Raw genomic sequence first — 18,891 nt, 5'->3', positions numbered from 1 at the left:
CCTCACTGGGTCTCCAGTGCACTCTGGGAGATTCAGGGCAAGGTAGGTGCTTTCACTTTATAGATGGGCAGGAGTGTCTTGGATAAAGAGGTGCTGCCAGTCAGGAGCCAGCTTGGTCCCTGAAATGGGGCCTGTTCCCTAATGTACAAAATGGGGATGCATCTTATCTGAGGTGCCCCGGGTGCACCGTGGGGGTGAAATGTTCTGGAATCTTGTGGCTGGTACTCTAATGAAAGGGAAGAACCCTTAGAAGATGACTGGAGGACTCTGAGGAGGGATTAGCTTAGGGAAGCTTGTTTTCTCTGGAGGGGAAATCTAGACCCAAGAGTTCTGAACAAACGAGATGGCCATGGCTGGGAGGAGACAGGCATTTATCTCAGGCCTATGTAACCCAGGGCTTTGAGTCTGCATTCTTTGAAGTGGCTGGGGTTCTATGGGGACCTGGATGCATTTTTCACCCACATATGTCTTATAGACTGATGCAGAGAAAGTTCTCAGAGCCCAACACATACATCGATGGCCTGCCCAGCCGGGATTGCCAGGACGATCTGTATGATGATGTGGAGGTATCAGAGCTGATAGCCGTGGTGAGCACTTGGACTGGGGATGGGGTTGGAGGTGAGGGGGTATGATCACAGACAGTCAGACTGTCCCCAAGACCAGCAGTTCCCAGTCACCTACTGGGCCACCCTTTGTGCATAGGGTTGTGTGCATGAGACTCACCTAACTGGAGACCTATCTAGTAAACAATACTTGGTTATTTGCTCTGATCGGTGCTGGGTGTGGAGAATAGATGGTGGGTAGCGTGAGGTAGGAGCATTGGCACATTAGCCTTCAAAGCCTACGTTGGTAGCTGAGGCGGGCCGAGCATGCTGGTGGCAGGGTCCTGGTTCTGGAACGAAGTAGTTGTATCTCCCTCAATCCTGACCCCCCTGTCACTTCCTTCTTTACACAGAATGCTGTGTTCTGAGCCTTCTGACTCTGGGCTCTGACATCCCATCCAGGACCCCACAGAGGGTTCCGTAGGAAGGGAGGAAGCAACACAGAAACTGCAGCATGAGAGGGGACAGGCAATCCTGAGGCTGGGTCCCTTACAGCCAAGGGAATGAGGTAGTAAACACCCCTGGCTTTTTCCTGTAGGTGGAGCCTGCCGAGGAAGCCGCCCCTGCTGTCGATGCTAACAGTGGTAGTGAGCCAGACAGAGTCTACCTGGATCTCACACCGGTCAAGTCCTTCCTGCACAGTAGCAGTGAGGCTCAGGCGCAGGCCTCTCTCCCAGCAGTGCCACATCAGGACGATGTAGCTGAGACCCTCACAGTAGACCCAAAGCCAGGCACCACCCCAGAGGAGCCCCACACAGAGTCTCCAGGAGACCCAGAGGTGCAGCAGGTACAAGCCATCCCAGCAACCGTACCCAGCCACCTCACCAAGCCCTGCAGTCATAGAGCAGTGTATGATCTGTCTTGGCAGAGGCAACCAGAGGTTCAAGAGTCTTCAGAGCCTATCGAGCCCACCCCGCGAATCACCATGGTTAAGCTACAGGCCGAGCAGCAGAGAATCTCCTTCCCAGCCAACTGCCCAGACACCATGGCTTCTGCCCCCATCGCTGCCAGCCCACCTGTGAAGGAGAAGCTGAGAGTGACCAGTGCAGGTATATGGACTAGATCCAGGCTTAGCGCTTTAGACATAGCGAGTCAGCCCGATCCTCTTCTTTCACACGAGAGGATGGGTTCACAGAGGTGAGGGAACCTGCCCTGGACCACCCCAACAACAAAAGTGAGGGACACATCCCACCCCATCACTGTAGGGCTGGCATCCAGCATGGGTGTTCCCCATGCCTCACCCATCCCTGCTGACACAAGCCGGTTCCTTCTCTGGTCTGTAGAGATCAAACTTGGGAAGAATCGGACAGAGGCGGAAGTAAAGCGGTACACGGAGGAGAAGGAGAGGCTGGAGAGGAGCAAGGAGGAGATCCGAGGGCACCTGGCTCAGCTCCGCAGAGAGAAGCGGGAGCTCAAAGAGACCCTGTTGAGATGCACAGGTAGGGGGCCTCTGCATGGAGGGCCAGGGTGGAACTTTGTCTCACTCAACACACACGGGCTTTGAGAGGGAATGAACCTGGATTTGTCATCTACCTCTGGATCCTTTGGCCTGAGTCCCCTCACCCTCACTCAGAAATGACCCTCTTCTTCTGGTCCTGTCTGAGGCTGTCTCTGCCTGGATCCATGAAACAGGGTCAACAGCACCAGCAGGTACTTAGGTTGTTCTCAGGTTGACGATCTGGGTCAGCTGACTGGTCTGCCAAGGCACCTCTATGCTAACCACGCCTGCAGTGCACTTCTTAATTTCCAGGCTCTGGTCTTAGGTGCACAAAGTCGGAGAGGAGAGCTTCCAGGTGATTTTCCAGTCTCAGCCGGCTCAGGCTCATGGGAGGTTTCCTAGCAACTGACCTCTGAGGCCTCTCAGAATTACTTGACCTGGATCTCATTTGATATTTAAATCACAGAGTTGCACTAGCGAGCACAACCAGCCTAACAGGTTTGGGGACAAATCCGACAGGTTCCTGGGAAGCTATGGCATGGCAATCAAAGGAAGACCTTAGGGACAGTCTCTCTACTTTTCAGTTGTCGGGATAGAGTCCATTTGTCTAGCAGTGAACCCATTTAATGTGCACAGGGCAGTGGGTTTTTAATATATATTCAGTTAGCAGTTTCACTGGTGACTTCTCCATTCTTATGACAAAAATACCATGACCAAGGTGATTTATAAAAGAAAGGATGTAAGGTGGGGCTCATAGTTCTGGAGAGGTTGAGTCCATGATAGTGAGTCATGGTGGGGAGATTGTGTCAGCCAGCAGGCAGGCACTGGAGAGGTAGCTGAGAGCTCAAAGTTGAGACAGAACCACAAAGCACAGAGAGCATTCTAACCGAGAATGACTGACGCACCCTCTCTCCAGAAAGGCCACACCTTCTCTCCAGCGGGGCCACACCTCCTAATCCTTCCCAAACAGTTCCACCTTCTGGAGACCAAGCATTCAAACATAGGAGCCCATGGACGTCATTCTCACTCAGACTACCACGTCATAATTTGTTTCTTGAACCCCAGAGAAACCTTCCTCTACCCAGCATGGTTCTCTATCCTCTCTACAGATAAGGGGGTCCTGGCCAAGCTGGAGCAGACACTGAAGAAAATAGACGAGGAATGCCGGATGGAGGAGAGCAGGCGTGTGGACCTTGAGCTCAGCATCATGGAGGTGAAGGACAACCTGAAGAAGGCAGAGGCTGGGCCCGTGACCCTGGGCACCACTGTGGATACCACGCACCTGGACAACATGAGCCCTCGTGTGAGTGCTGGGCTCTGGAGGGCCTGTGAGCTCTACACGGGGCCTCCTGGCACAGGGTGGTAGAGGTGGGTTTTATATACATAGTAATTTGACCCAGTCCTTGTTCTCCTTCTCAGCCACAGCCCAAAGCTGCCACCCCCAACCCCCCACCAGACTCCACGCCAGTCAACTCTGCATCTGTGCTCAAGAACAGGCCTCTTTCCGTCATGGTCACAGGCAAAGGCACTGTCCTGCAGAAAGCCAAGGTGAGTGGCCTCTCTTCAGCTGCAGATGAAGCCTTGTGGCTTTTGCACTAGCTCTGAGTGAGAGATATGCTCTCAGCAGAATGCCACTTGTGGCCCGGCCCGGGCTTTACCACTGATTAACCAGGAAAGTGCTTATATTTACCAAGTGTTCTTCCCAGTGAGCCTGAGGGCACCCCCACCCACGACCTCCCCACCACTCAGGAGTAGATTCCAGGGACAGGCTGTGACTGAAATGTTTCCAACCCAAAAGGTTTCTAACATCAAAACCAGAGAAGCCAGTGACAAAAGGCTCAATAAAGTAGAAACAGGACCTAACCCCATGACATAGTTTCTCCCCGAGGGCAAAAGGAGAAGGCTCTTTAATCTGTAACTCAGTACAGTAAGAAACTCGAGTGGAGTGACGTGTTGGCTTTGACAAGCTCTGCTCTTTGTTCCTGTCCTGTGCAGATGCTGAAAAAGTCAGACACCCCCACCCTCACCAATGATGAACTATTAAATCCATTTAATTGCATACGCCTCTACTGCCTCACCCCTGCAGACATCACTAATCAATCACAGCATTCGGCTGTGCTCCTCCTAGGGATGAGGCTAGCTCTGTTGGTAACTGCTTTGGAGCGACGTTAATTTTTCTTACCCTTTTCTACATACATGGCGGTAGATACAGTGGATAACTTTCTTTTGGGGGTGGGGTGGGGTGCTTTGTGTCTGTACTGTAGGAATGGGAGAAGAAAGGAGCCAGTTAGGAGACAAGAATTGCCTAAAGACTCTTATGTGACTGTGGACCTTGGTGACAATCCTGCTCTGGACAAGTCTTCAATAAAACAGCAACTCTGAGGAAAGGTGAGTCTGTTTACAAGACAAAGCAAGGGATGAGGCGCTCGCTGCAAACGGAGCTTCGGTTAAGAGAAGGCCCTGTCTCCTCCTCAAGCCAAAGGGATCCCAGCAGCAGCATCGTGGTGGCATCTTTGGAGTCGAAATCTACTGGCTGTCAATGAGACAATGTACCTTCCCTTTTCTTTTTAAAGATTTCATCCATCACTCAACTGTTTTACCAAGATTTTTCAGGTGTGAAAAAATGACCACATTGCTTCTGGTTATGAGAAAAATCTAAATTCCTGACCCCCTTATCTTTCATCCTGTATTTGGCAATGTTGAGGTTTAAATCATGCATTGTCTTCATGTTTGCCCAAATTGGGTGGGCTCCATGTGGTCTCTGATGGTCTTAAAGAACATTAGAACCCTGTAATCAGTAGAAGAGGGACATATTGGGAACCAAGCCAAGGCACTGACCCCCTTGGGGTCACTAAGGACTTCCCCCCAGTCCAGGAAAACTTTAAACAATGCTGTATTATATAGGGGGAAAATTCCTGTGTTTACAGACTGTCCTGTGGCCAGGCCACTTTTAAGAGTTGGTCAATTACCTCTTCATTACCATTGTAAAGATGTTTTAAATTTCTGGTCCCCTTGCAAGGAAAACAGCCGTGAATTAGCCTGTCTAGTCTGTCAGACTGGCAGCCAGTGCTGTCTTTATGTGCTGTCTCTCTGGGACAGCACTAGCACAAGTTGATACATTTCATCTGTTACCTGCCCCATTTCTGAGCATTTGGAACTAGTTACCTAACACTGGTTTCTGAAGGCTAAATGTTTTTACGCATATATTATTGTCTTTCTAATCCCAGGGCATTTATTTCCTGTATCATAAACACTTGGTGACCTTTATCAAGTGGTGAGTTAGAATTTTTTTTTTAAATAAAATGTTCATTGTATTTTGGGTTTCCCTTGTATTTCATGGCATGGGGCAAAGGTCTTGATTTTTTTACACACTGATATATACTATAAAAACTGGCAGAGCCACATAGGGAAGCCTAGTAAGAGACTTTCAGGCTCCTTAACCCAGTAACCTGAAAGAGAGCATTGATTGTGTAACTAACAAGGTTCCACACACAGGCAATTGAAAGCCAGACCTCGGGAGGTCAAACAGGCTCCTTAGCAGTTCTTAGGAGAAAAGAACCATACCAATTTGTAGAAGCCTGCCTAGGCAAACGATTAAGGACATAAATGTTTTATTTTATGTTTAAAAACCATCAAGACCAAATTCTGACTCCTTGAACATGGTACTGACAACCCAGAGTAAAGTAGAATATAACAGACCAGGACAGGAGTTTACAGGAAGGTACTGTGACTACAGCTGCACGGGTGTTTGGGAAGTCCTGGTGTTCCACGAAGACATCAGCACTATTCTGCTGTGACAATGTCTACATATTGGTTCGATGATTGAAATATAACAATACGTAAAGTTTACATCCCCAGTGTATAAATGTGAAGGAAGAAAATGTGGGTCAGAGACGGGGAGAGCATCCTGCAGACGTGGAGTAGCACCTCAGCCAGCCAGCCTGGCACACAGAACACAAACAGAGTTTACAGCATTGGCTGCACAAAGATACACACCCTTACCAATGCTTCTCATCTCCCAGAGCGCTACACATGGCTTCTTCTGAAAACCCAGCTTCAAACAGCACAAGAAAGGGGCAGGGTGGGGAAGGGGTGTGGGGGGAGACTGATGTGTTAGCGCTGCAGTTAAGTACCTAGTTTCCCAAAGATATTCCAAAGAAGCCTCGTTGCCAGCGGATACAGTCCTGATGGACGAACAACCAACCAATCTGTCTTGAGACATTACCGAGTGGGCGTGAGATGCACATTAAAACAGAGCAGCACAGTAAGCTTTGAAAGCAAACCTCCTGGGCAACCCCTCATCCCTCCCTTGCTGAGTTTGAGAAGTCTGCCCATCATTGCCACCACTAAGAGGAGGGCAGCACTCACTGCCACTCTCTCCTGAGTAATCTCTGAAAGGAAGCCCCTCTGGAGGCCGTTGCTCAGCGCCCAGACCAATCGTACACGGCTGTTCACACATGTCCCTCCCCTACGTGCAAACTGAGTAATTGGTCAAATGGCTGTCTGAGACCTTCCCAGGTCTCTCCCACACACAGATCTGGTCACCAGAAAACGTCACAAATGACACATAATCCCTTTGCAAATGAAATCCACAGGAGCTGTCTTTTGGAACAGGGAGAAACCCACTTTTTGCACCAATCACCAGGCGGTGAGCTCTGACAGAGTCTTCTTCAAAGCGCTACCACCTCAGGAACATCTGTCTAGCATCTGTGATGACCCTCAAGCAGGTCGTCAGATCTCTCTGGCCTGCCTCTTATCCTCAGGAAAAATGACAGGCAGCTTACCTCAGCAAGGTACAAACGGATTCAGGGGATAAATGCTGACGCAGTAGTCGTTCCCAACATCACCATAGCGACAGCTGCTACTGTCCCAAGCAGTGTCCCCTGTGGCAGAGCTGGAAGCTGATGCTCCAGGGCCCCCGGGAGATTTACTTGGCGGAGGACAGGGCCTTTCCGATTCTAAGATGCTTGGGAGCTTGCTGCGAGGGGGTTGGCCCTTGTAGTCCTGCAGGCTCTTGGTGGAAGCTACGTGCCATGGGGGCATCTCCTCTCAAGATGCCTAGGAAGGAAAGTGAATTCTGAGGGTGTCTGAGTCTTCGCCTCAGCAGGTAGCTACTTTGTGTCCTTTTTACAAGTCCATCCCCAAGTGAAAGGTATCAGATCAGTTTCCCACCCACCTGCCCCCACCTCCTCCTTGGCCACTGGAAGCCAGTGTGTACCAAGGGCTGAAAAGCCATGTCTTCTTGTCTTGATTTCTGCCTGATCTAAGGAGGCCCCAGTCTGTTACTTGTGTCTCCTTAAAGCAACTTTCTTCCCAAAGCCCTATTATCTCACCCCCCTCCAGCAGGCTGTTCCGCTCAGTCACTACAGATATTCAAGAAAGAATGGCCACTAGCTGCCATAATGTGTCTACCCATCTACACATCTCTGGCCTCACATCCTGTGACACTGTTACTGGTGCAGTGTTATGTTGCTAACCAAGGCCCACCTCCCCGCTGTCATGGCTATTTGCAATGCACGGAACTCCCAATGTAACATTCTAATAGTCCCAATAGTAATGGTATTGCAATAGTGACATTCTAATGCTCTATACTGTTACACTGCTCACTCTGTCTCCTCCCTAAAATGGAAGCTTCATAAGGGCAGATTATCTCTCTTATCCATCAGCCTGTATCTCCTACTCTAAACAAAACAAAACAAACAAAAACGGTCTGAGATATGTAAGACCCTTCCAAGTGTTTCATAGGGGAGTGAATAAATGATTAAATAACCCAACCTGCCTCCTGCTGAGTCTGTAGAACTCAGCAGGACTAAGGAGACCACCCCCATCTGTGCTTGAACAGTAGGGATCCACTCACGGTTCTCACAGTGGGGGCCTTCCCAGCCACCCCGGCACTCGCATCGGTAACTGCCGTTCTTCAGGACACAGGTGCCTTCATTCATGCATGGGCTCGGCTTGCAGAGGTTGACTGGCAGCCTGGCTTCTACAAAGGAGAATGTGCCCAGGTCTGGGTCAGACCCAAAACCCCTGTTCTAAGCAAGCTCAGCTCAATCTTACAGTCTGTGGGGCTGGGTTAACCTCTCAGTGTCACCCATGGACCTGCAGCAACAGCTTAGCACATGGTCGGTAACACTGGAGAAGTTTGTGGAGTTGTAGGGTTTAGCTCATAAGCTCACACACAGCCAAGTGGGGACTAGGGAGCTGTCCTCCTTATAGTAACATGTGTGAAGGTCAGGCAAAGGTCCTGTCTCAAGAGGGCCCTAACAGATGTGTTCTTATCCCCACTCACCTCTACATAGCCACTCGATGAGCATGTCCTGATGGTACGGAAGGTCTGTGTAAGCTGCCACATGGATCAGGGAGTCGCGTGGACCGGCAAGCCTCCGTACTGCCTCCCTGAGGACGGCTCCCACGCTCATAACCAAGACTGAGATGCCATTGCCTCTCAGCTTCTGGGCAGGGACAGCTGCATCTTCTGCCCCACTCCCGCCTGTGAGCATCACCACGGCCTTGGGGACACCGGGGCGGGCACCCCTCTGGACCGTCATCACCTTGTCCTCAATGTGCAGCAAGGCTGTACCAGCAGAACCCACACCCCCTAGGTAGGGAGCCTGGCTCATGGCCCGCAACACGGCAGCCCGGGTGGGATGGGTGTCTAGCCCGAAGGCAGTCTGCACCCGGCTGCCATATACCACCAGGCCAACCTGTGTCACATCAGGATTCACATCAAACCGGAGGGTGCATTTCCTGATGAAGCTCTGCATTTGGGCAAAGTTCTCACGTCCCACAGAGGCAGAGGCATCCAACAGGAAGACCAGGTCCAGTGACTGTGCCTGGCAGCCTGGAGGAGCAAGCAAAATAGGTCCCTTGTCTAGATCTGGCTGGTACAGCAGGGCTGTTCTGGGCTGGACAGAGTCCAGGCCAGCCAGTGTGCTGACTGCCCATGTAGCATCCACCCTCCTTACAATCACACTTCATCCTTCCTTAGAATATAGACATGAATACAAGTGGCTGCCCTGATGACATTCCCAGCTTCCTGCTGAGAATGGCCACTAGGGGGTGGCCGTGCTGTAGTCCCAATCGAAGGGAATGTAGTTTCTAAGCTTGAAACTATAAATTCTAACGTGTCAGTGGGAGCTGCTTGACCTCAGCCTCCCTCCCTCATCTTTTTTTTAAATCCTTGCTGGCTTAGAAATGGTGACCTTGGGCCGCAGCTCTGAAGCCATGCGAAGCCAGGTCACTCACCTTTGATCTTTGAAAGAAGGACCCAGCATATGGGATTTTGAAGGCCCTAACAGCAGCAGGTGCGGCTGTACTTTCGCCTGCCTCCTTACATCACGCAGTGCCTGCCCACTGTGCACAGGGCTCTGCTATTATATCAAATAGGCTGATACCTGCCATCTATGGAGTGGTGATTTAGGACATATGGGTAGGAAATGAACACAAATGTGGAATAGAGCCAGCAACACCATGGGAAAGAAGGGGCTAAAGGGACAGCAAGACAAGATGTGACTAGGAAGGTGCTCAGGGAACCCTGGGGAGGAGAGAGGTGAAGCTAACTGGCAGGCAGGATGCTTCTTAGCAGGGAGGCAGCTTCCTCAGTCTTCCAGTGTGTGCGAGAGCAGCAGCCAGACAGGAAGTACTCAGAAGCTGGTGGAAGGGGCTCGGGTTTCTTTCAGCCACATGGAGAGCCACTGGGATGGTTTAAATACGGAGTCAAAGGGTCTGGTGGTCTGATAATGTTAGCTTTTAAAAACCACACTGGACACAAGGAAAATAGAGAACCTGCCACAACCCCCTGGGGAGACAGGCCTGCTAACTCCCCTGTGAGGGCAATTTCTGGCGTTGGGAACAGGAAGACATCAAGTAAAAGCTAAGGAAATCTGAGCAAAGGTAGACTGTACTAAGTAACAATGTATCGATTTTGGTTTGTTAAATGCAACAATGACCTATCCTAATGGATGGATACATAATGGAACTCTCTGCAATTGGCAAGTCCGTTATATATATATATCTGCCATAGGAGACTGGCCTAGAGGACAGGATACAAGGGGCATGACAAGCCTCATCACCATTTTACAGAAGGGGGACTCTCACCTCTGGGGACCATCGCCAGTAACGCGGTTTGGGGATGCTAAGTCCCACATGAGGCTCTTCCACTTAGCTCCCCAGGGAAGCACTGAAGTGCCCTCTTACCGATGTGTTCCAGCTCTGACATCTCGGGTACTAGCCCAGCCGCTGCATGGCCCTGCTTAGTCCCAGGGCTACCATTTCCCCACTGAGTGCTGCTCACAAGCTCAGCCTCATAGGAAAGGAAACAGAATGAGCAGAGAAGTAGAGAAGGTATCACAGCATGTTCGCTTTGGTTGTGTTCGAGTGTGCAGCAACAAGTGTGTGTGTGCATGTGTACATGTGTGTGTTCTAAGAATACACGTCTCTGACTCAGAACTCCTTAAGACTAATAACAATGATCAAGTGTGATTAGTAACAGTACCTATAATCAGGTGCACGCTTAGACATGCTGAGTGTACTTGCTTAGGCTTGTCTTATCTGGTCCTCACAAGAAGTCCCCACAGAGTTCTACACTCAGGCCCCGATCCTAGTTCCCAGCACAGGCACTGAAGGAAAGAATGGCTGGTGGTGCCAAGAAGACAGACAGACGGACCTGTCTACTGACAAGCCAGCCCTAGGTTAGGCTGCAGAGTTTTACCTGGCCGTGGCTGGCTGCATAGCCTCCTCTGCAGCTCTGGGATTTGGCTGAACAGGTCCTGAGGGTCTGTGTGGACCATCACATGCTTCGGGCTACCGGTGATCTTCACCAGCTCCGCCTGCAGGATCTCACTGCCCACGCCCAGGAGGAGTAGCTCCCGAGCCCTTGCGTGAGCTGCTGGCCCAGACACCTCATCCTGGGAGCGTGATTCAGTGAGCAGAACTACTACTCTGCGTGGCCTGTCCTGACCAGTCCTGCTGGCACTCCCAAAGCCGTGCTCTGCCACCTGGAGCAAGGCACTCCCGGTTAGGGTCGGGCCACCGCTGAAGGGAATGCTGTCAAGGCTCCTGATCAGGTCCGGCACATGCTGGTACTCCCCGACGGGCACCGCCACCATTAGATTCCTGCCATAACTGGCTATCCCAACGCGGGCTCGGGAGTCCTCCCTCAGCACGGCCTGCACAAAGCGCTTGACAAAGGCCTTGGCCCTCCGGAAGCCCCCCAATGTGGTGCCTGCAGAACTGTCCAGCAGGAAGAGGACATCGATTCTGCATTCCAGGCTCAGCTTCGGGGCTGTTGGAATCACAGTGATACGCACTGTCACCTGGGGCCGCTGCAGTGTGCAGACCAACCCCACTCTAGATATCTTTAAGCCACTTCAAGCACAAGAAACCTCCCAGAAAGATGCTGGAGCAGAGGGACTCAAGCCCCTAAGTATCCAGTGCTTGCCAGAGACTCGGATGTAGAATGCTTCCTGCCACCTTGCTGAGGGACACAGTCCAAGTGCTTTGTATAAAGCAGAATGAGTTTAGCCTCCAACTTTATTTCCCACTGTCCTTGAGGTCCGAGATGTCTTTGCCAGCTTTTAAGATCACAGAGACACGCTCCTATATTTCTTTTAGAAGCATCCCTAGGTTTGACGTATATACGATTTACTTTTCCTATATGGATTTCCAATGAAGGCACCGCACACATGTGTAAGTCACTTACCGAGTGTGCTGGGCGCTGTGCTAAGTACTTTACATAACCACAGCTCCCCATAAGCCGAGGCTTATAGAATCTTCACTGCATGGATTTAAAATCAAAAGAAGTTAGGCCTTCTTGCTCCTTTTCCTCAGAAGGGGTGAAACAAGCCATAGATATGCTCAGACATTAGGCAGCAGCTATGTGACAGCTCTGCCGGGTGCCACTATTTGGATTAACAGAGTGTCTGAGGCCGCACCAAATGACAGATCAGTGGGCTATGGGGAAAGAAGGTGGGTTGATATTCTATCCATTGCTTTCTACTCAGCAGGGAGCAGGGGACAACAGGAAGCATGAACCCAGGCCTCGCCTGCTCCCAGTGAGTCAGTCTGGGGAATCCCAAGTATACATACCACAGTTGACTTCCCCTCCGAATGCCAGTGGGCAGAGACAGTGGTACCTATCCACACCTTCTGGAATGCACGTGCCTCCATTTTGGCAGGGCTGGGAGTCACAGGGGCCTACCAGAGAGATACCCGTTAAAAGCCAAGATGACAGGCAGAGAGGGCAGAGTACAGACTGAAGGTTGCTCCGGTGTTGTGCTCACACCATCTGGTAGGGAAAGCAGCAAAGCTCTCACAGCGAATACTCAGAGGAGGGACTCCGTGCAGCTGGAAGACCTTGGTAGGGCCCGTGCCAATTGGGTCCAATGGGTCCATGTTGCTGTGCTCCCTCTGTGGTATCAGGATGCTGGCCATCATTATCCAAGGCTTCTGAGAAGGCCCAGAGGGGCCCAGGGTTGCCATAACGACTGACTTGTGTTTTACCTGAGTTTTCTAAGGATGATGACCTCCATAGCAACAAGGCGAGGGCATGGCTGTGGGCCGAAGGGCCCCTCTCTTTGTTCAAAATCGACCTGGGGTTGCCTAAGGCTCCTGCCTCATGGCACAGAGAGCCATGAGCTTTTACGCCGGGCAGTCAGGCAGCCCAGTGATGAACGTAGCCACCTCTGCCTCTGTGGCCATCTTAATTCATTTTCCCAAGCTCTGTCCTCCTCACACTTCTCCCACAATCAGCGGACACAAAGGAATCTGTGGGACCACCTGGTATGAAGCAAACGCTCTGGAGAGAGGCTAAGACATTTGCTTTTGAATGTGCACTGCATAGTGTGGGTGATGCCTCCTCAAGGCTGGTGTGAAACACAGGAAAGCCAGCAAACGCCAAAGCAAGGCCCTTCTGAAGTGTCTGGCCGATGGTACCCTGTAGCCACGAACTGCTCGAGTTCCCTGCTCCTTATCATTTATTAAAATGAAGTTTAACACCCTCCCCATGGTCTTCCTCCCAAAGTCACAAAGAACACAAAGTATCTTTTTGCACTTGTGCAAGCTTACAGAATAGCTAGCTCAGAGTGTCACCATTAGGACCGGCAAGCATTTTTTCTTCAAAACACCAGCATATTACCATTTACTAGCCACATTACTGTGATTAAAGATAGTCTGATCAGCTGATACTAGCAGCTTGAGCATCATGGGGAATTCTCGGGGGGGGGGGGGCTCAGGAACTATAGCCACAGGATCTACAGAGGCCTTTGACTAAGTATCAGCCATGGGGATGAGGGCTGTGTTAACCACAAAGCAAGGTTCCATTCTATCCTCCCTCGTAGCCACCCTAAGAACGGAGACAGGAAGCAGGAAGTCTCACTGAGGTCAGGTGACAGGCCAGGTGACTGGTCAGGGCAGAGCAGGGACTCAAGCTCAGGTCTCAGGGTCCTCATTTTCTGAACAGCCATGGCCTCTGAATTAGTTTCTCCTTCATATCAGGGACCAGTAATGGGGGCTTCAGTACTTGGAAAGGATGTGTCCAGGGGCTTGCCTGTCCCAGGCTTGCATCCCTTGCTCCCTGCCTGGAAATGCTCCTTCCCTCACTGGGGGAGGTGGCAAACCCAGAAAAAGACAAACACCACACAGGGTGGTTTGTGCTTGCAGGACAGTGGGAGGGCAATGAGGGCGCCCTGGGGACCCTGGTGTATGGTGCTTAATAGTGTTGATAATTCTTCCTGCTTGGGAATAATAAAGGGATCTCAGTAGGATCCCATGAATGAGGCTACCGTGCACAGTGGCAGAGAGAAGCTGTAGACCGCAGGCAAATGTAACTCCACTTGACCACGGTGAAAACGCTCAGGCATCTCCCCAGGTTTAACATTAGACATAAGGCATCCATGAAGTTGTTCCTCGGTGTGTTTCTCACCCACAAAAAGCACATTGGTTAATGGGGTAATTCCAAAGCCACCAGTCCACCCGCAGCAAAGTTATACCATTGAGCAGATGGAGGGAAAGAATAACAGAAGCACTCTTTGGCCAAACACCCACCCCTCCTGCCCTGGGATTAACCCCAACCCCACATCTGCTCAGGACTCTCAGGGTCCCTCTATAAATCAGTCTCAAAGAGAGTTTGTGGGTCAAAGAGGCAAACCATACCTGGACAGATGGTTCTGTAGCAGTTGGCAGGGTGTGTCTGGAACACTCTCTTCCAGCTACAATTCAAGAAATGCAGTGGTAGGATAAGTGAAGGTTTCAGAGATCCCAGCACTAAACGCTCCTTTCCTGCTTGAGACTATCCGGACTCTTATTTGTAGATTAAGTAGGGCAAGTTTCAAATGAACCAGATCCCCCATCCAAAAAAAAAAAAAAAAAATTTTTTTTTTTTTTTTTTTTTTAGTCAGGTGTCACATTAAAAGTTAAAAATGTAGCCAGGTGTGGTGGTGCATAGCACACACGAGGCAGCGGTAGGCGGATCTCTAAGTTCAAGACCAGCCTGCTCTACGGAGTGAGTTCTAGGATAGCCAGGACTACACAGAGAAACCCTGTCTTGAAAAACAAATAACAAAAAATGTTAGAAATAAGTGTGTGCAAAATTCCCATCTGGGAACAGATTTAGCACTGCCGCCACCACTGCCGCCACCATTACAGTGCCGGGAGGGGGATTCTGGGAGTAGGCTCTGCGTCTGGATTCTGCTGAGTGACCAGGCACATTCTCTCCATCTCTGGTCCTCACTTCCCTCTTTATATAAGGACTCTCGGTCACTCTCACATGGGGTTGCGGAGCTCAGATGATGAAGGGGTGGCTTGAATAACCTTAGTGCCAGGCTACCTCAGCATCCCGGCCATTCACCCTGCTGCTGCTCTCTCCGTTCTAAGACCAGTGCCCCCCCCCCCAAACCTCAAAGCTCAAAGAGGACTTGAAAACCACCCTACTTGATGTTTTCCTGAGTCCTCTCGGACACACTAGCGTTCTGCGGTAACACAAAAGTCACCATTCTTGGAACAGCCTTGTGCCAGGTGTCTCCCTCCACACTGCAGCCAAAGCAGAAAAGGCTTGGGATCTGAACACTGGCCATCTGACCCCAAAGCCACCACTGCCCCTCCCCAGTCCTGAGAGCTCTGCTGTGGCAGAAAGCGTTCCTCGCTGCTGGATAGAAAATTCCATTCCGGATCTCTTCTTCTGTCTCCCATTTTTTTCTGTTACAAATTGTCCAGCCACGTCCAGCATCGGAACCCAAAGTGCTAATCCCCCTGCGGCTTTAGAGCACTCAGAATCATGGGGACTCTGCCCACAGACCCTGTGGACCAACCTGTAGAAGGGACAGGGCAGAGCCAGCACAGTGTCTGCTTGCCTTGATCCTCTCCAGCACAAGGCATTGCCAGCGAGCTCCCTGACGGTCTCCAGCGTCCTCCGCTCACAGGGATGAGGTTCCACCCTGCAGTCTGTGTCAGAAGACACACACACACACACACACACACCATAAGACAAGGGATGTTGTTTGCCTCAGCCCCCATTCCCCAGAGTGGCTGCCATGGAGTCCGACTCTACCCCTTGCTGTTCACTCTGTAGCCTCTCAGGGCAGAGCACTGATATGAAGCAGTGTCTGGATGTCCTCTGTCCCAGGCTCCACTCACAGCACACACAGGCACTTTCTGTCTGAATGTCACTGTAGGTCTGGGGTGGACCTAGATAGGTATCCTAAGCCCAAAGCATCCCTGAGTTCCTCCAGGCAGCCAAAGAGAGATGTGGACTTGGTTCGTCTCCTCAGCAGGGAAAAGAGCCCTACCAAGTCTAACCTTAAATCCCAGGCCCCTTATCCTACAGGCATAAGCTCAGAACTCCAGTTGGGAAATCCACAAAGACAGCCATAAGGAAACAGAACAGAGCACCCAGGACAGGGGCTGCCTGTTTTTCTATCCACCCTTCCTGGGAGGCTCTGGCCTCAAGAGCCCTGTTCAGCCCATGTTTTAGTCTGTAAGGTTCAAGGCTATTCCCTTGCAGGCTGGTGAGTCCTACCTGGATCAGCAGTGGTGCAGAGTGCGGAGCTGCTGAGGGTGCTGAGGAGGCCATTGGTGGCATCCTCCACTTGCTCAGCCAACAGCACATGCCGGTCCTTCGGCTCACTGGCCAGCGTGAGCAGCTCGTCCCACCTGTGGGGGGGAAATTCTGACAGCTAGTACCATGCCCTCCCTCCTCTTCCTGCCTACCTAGCTTCTGGGCCACAGTGCCATCCCACTGAGCCAGCTGTCACTTCATAGCAACCTCATCTGTCTAGGTGACACTGAGAAGTAAACTCAGGAAGTTCAGCTACAGTCTACCCTGTGCTAAACGCCTTGTCCTCAAACCCACCTGCTCATCGGCAGACAAAGTGTTAAGGAATTCAACCTCTCTTCTAATTAAAAGTCACAGCTGAGAAGGAGCACAACTCAGGGACTTCGGAATTTGTTACATAGTTGCACACACAAACTTATACATATGTAACTTTTCATTTGTTGTCTAATCCTTTCTATTTGTTTTTTTTAAGTTAAATATTAATTGTTAAAATCCATCAGAAAGCAAATGAGAGAAAGTTGTTTAAAGTGAGAAAGAGAGCAAGCAAGGATGGCCAGTGACAGCAGAACTCCAAGATAGGAAAGAGACCCAAGGCAGCCAAGGCCAGCACTCTGCTGCCGTGGAAGGGAAATAGAATCCTTCAGTGCCCAGAAGGCATTATCACCGGTGCCCAGGACAAAATGGTAAGTGGATGACCCTAAGTCACGAAGAAGAGATCTTTGTTTAATAAGACAAAGCAAATAAATGCTAATTTCATTTTTCATTTGTCTTAAGAGCCAGTGAGAGGCTCAGCAGGTCAGGGTGCCATGCCCAGCCTGATGACCTGACTTTGATCCCTGGGACCCGCATGGTAGAGAGGAAGGATAGACTCCCACAGTTGTCCTGACCTCAAGTGTACCTCGGCAAGCATGTGTGCCCAGACCCTGGTGCAGAGAAATAGTTTATAAATTAATGAAAATGAGGGAGTCTGTGATGTGAAGGAAAGAAGTGTTGAAACTCAGCCAGACAGGAAGAGAAGGTCATCACGCTGCAAACTTGACTAGCGTTTGTTTAACTCTTCATCTTATTCGACTCCATGCAGGCTAAGCTTTCACCCACTTCCCAGTTATCCCTTGGCACACAGAGGGGGCTTCTCACATGTGGCCCGCTGGTTCCCCCCTCCACTGTTTTGGCCCAGCAGCAGACTTTCTCAAAAGCTGCCCAAGAAACTTAGGTGCTGACTAGAATGGAGAAGCGTCACAAAGAGGCTCAACCAGCAGGAAAGGGGGCTGGAGATGGAAAGAGCATACTTTCAGATGGCTTCCTGTTCTTTTTTTTTTTTTTTTTTAATTCTCTGCCATGTTGAAAAATGACATCACCATTCACTCTAGGGTTCAGGCCAGGACGCTCCAGTCTTCACTCCCAGTCCACATGTGACTCTACAGCCATTACCCTTCTTGACTTTTACCACACAGCTCAGGTCCAGCCATGCCCCAGTATGCCCCAGCACACCCCAGTGTGCCCCAGTGACCCCCCAGCCCCTACCAGTGTGCCCAGCATACACCAGCAGCTTAGTGCTTTGAACATAACTGTCTCTGGTCTGAGCTGCACGGTGGTGGCGCACGCCTTTAATCCCAGCACTTGGGAGGCAGAGGCAAGCAGATTTCTCAGTTCGAGGCCAGCCTGGTCTACAAAGTGAATTCCAGGACAGCCAGGGCTACACAGAGAAACCCTGTCTTGAAAAACAACAACAACAACAACAACAAAAACTGTCTCTGGTCTGAGTTGTTCTAAAGCCTCCTCCCTAGGGCCTCAGCCAGTGTGATCACATGAAAATGCCATTTCTGTCGAACACCACCCCCTGTCCCCAGAGCTTTTCACGGTACTCACAGTAAATGCCAAAGCCTTCAACAATATCCACAACAGGGTTTTAAATAAGAATCTGAGTGTGTGTGTGGTACATGTGTGCATATGTGGTGTGGTGTGTATGTGTGCCTATATGTGTGTATGGTATGTGTACATATGTGTATGTCTACGTTTGTGTGTATGTGTGTAGTGTGAGTGTGTAATGTGCTATGTATGTGTGTGTGTGTGTGTGTGTGTGTGTGTGTGCACGAACGTGTGCACATGCAGATATGTGCTCTGAAGCCACAGGAAGATGTTAGATGTTTGGTCCTATCCCTTCTCCACCGTGCGCTCTCAGACAGCAGCTCACTGAGCTTGCTGAGCTGTTGTTAGGCTGACAGCTAGAAAATCCCACAGATCTTCCTGTCACTGTTCCTATAGCTCTGGGGTTAGTCACTTCTCTGTTGTTTTTTTTTTGTTGTTTTTGTTTTTTTAACCTTGGGTGCTAGAATCTAAGCTCAGGTCCTCACACTTACCCAGCAAGCACTCTCACCAGGGAACCATCTCCCTGCCACCCACAACAGAATGGCTTCCCCCCACCCCACCTCTGCCCCCAGCTGCTCCATCTACCATATTTCCTATGTGCTTGGTCCCTGCTCCTACCCACAGCAAGCTACTTACTGCCTTGGGGCTTTGCTACTACCTGTCATGTTTGTTCTTAAAAAATCAAACAATAAACAACTCCTCGGAGCAGCCTTAGCAGCCCCGCTTCGACCAAAGCTGCTCTCCCTGTGCAATCAGCCCTCACCCGCTTGGCCTTCTATTTGCACCTGAAATCACATTTCCTACATAGGCATCCATTCGTTTACTATCTACTCTTTCCCATGAGATAGACGGGATAGTCTAGTCTATTCCAAGACTAGCCTAGTGTCAGCACGAGGAGGAAACCTATTCTAATAGACAGAAAAGAAGAATAAGAC

At 50.6% G+C, this 18,891-nt stretch overlaps 2 protein-coding genes across 11 annotated transcripts in view; one reads left to right on the top strand and one right to left on the bottom strand.

The window, feature by feature from the left end:
• The window catches only part of Afap1l2 (actin filament associated protein 1-like 2), a 116,236-nt gene extending 110,877 nt beyond the window's left edge, over positions 1–5,359 (top strand). For 5 of the 8 annotated variants that reach the window (XM_030250909.1, XM_006527024.3, XM_030250908.1 and 2 more), the window contains 7 exons: positions 476–587; positions 1,141–1,389; positions 1,471–1,651; positions 1,886–2,041; positions 3,150–3,343; positions 3,460–3,588; positions 4,305–5,354. In XM_030250909.1, the coding sequence (XP_030106769.1) occupies positions 476–587; positions 1,141–1,389; positions 1,471–1,651; positions 1,886–2,041; positions 3,150–3,343; positions 3,460–3,588; positions 4,305–4,331 (1,048 nt within the window). In that variant the 3' untranslated portion in view covers positions 4,332–5,354. Of the gene's footprint in view, positions 1–475; positions 588–1,140; positions 1,390–1,470; positions 1,652–1,885; positions 2,042–3,149; positions 3,344–3,459; positions 3,589–4,304 lie in introns of all 8 variants that reach the window. The other 3 variants (NM_001177797.1, NM_146102.2, NM_001177796.1) reach the window with 1 other exon arrangement.
• A 275-nt stretch (positions 5,360–5,634) lies between these two features.
• Positions 5,635–18,891, bottom strand: part of Vwa2 (von Willebrand factor A domain containing 2) — a 37,663-nt gene continuing 24,406 nt past the window's right edge. For 2 of the 3 annotated variants that reach the window (NM_172840.2, XM_006527090.1), the window contains 8 exons: positions 16,052–16,185; positions 15,345–15,477; positions 14,191–14,246; positions 12,127–12,234; positions 10,751–11,323; positions 8,330–8,881; positions 7,898–8,023; positions 5,635–7,098 (listed from right to left, as the gene is read on the bottom strand). In NM_172840.2, coding sequence (NP_766428.2) covers positions 6,968–7,098; positions 7,898–8,023; positions 8,330–8,881; positions 10,751–11,323; positions 12,127–12,234; positions 14,191–14,246; positions 15,345–15,477; positions 16,052–16,185 — 1,813 coding nt within the window. In that variant the 3' untranslated portion in view covers positions 5,635–6,967. Of the gene's footprint in view, positions 7,099–7,897; positions 8,024–8,329; positions 8,882–10,750; positions 11,324–12,126; positions 12,235–12,320; positions 13,815–14,190; positions 14,247–15,344; positions 15,478–16,051; positions 16,186–18,891 lie in introns of those variants that run through there. The other variant, XM_006527091.1, reaches the window with a different exon arrangement.

This window comes from Mus musculus, chromosome 19 (genome assembly GCF_000001635.26).
Source record: "Mus musculus strain C57BL/6J chromosome 19, GRCm38.p6 C57BL/6J".
Classification (NCBI taxonomy): domain Eukaryota; kingdom Metazoa; phylum Chordata; class Mammalia; order Rodentia; family Muridae; genus Mus; species Mus musculus.
Note: the sequence above shows the minus strand (reverse complement) of the source record. Positions and strands in the feature narration are given on the sequence as shown.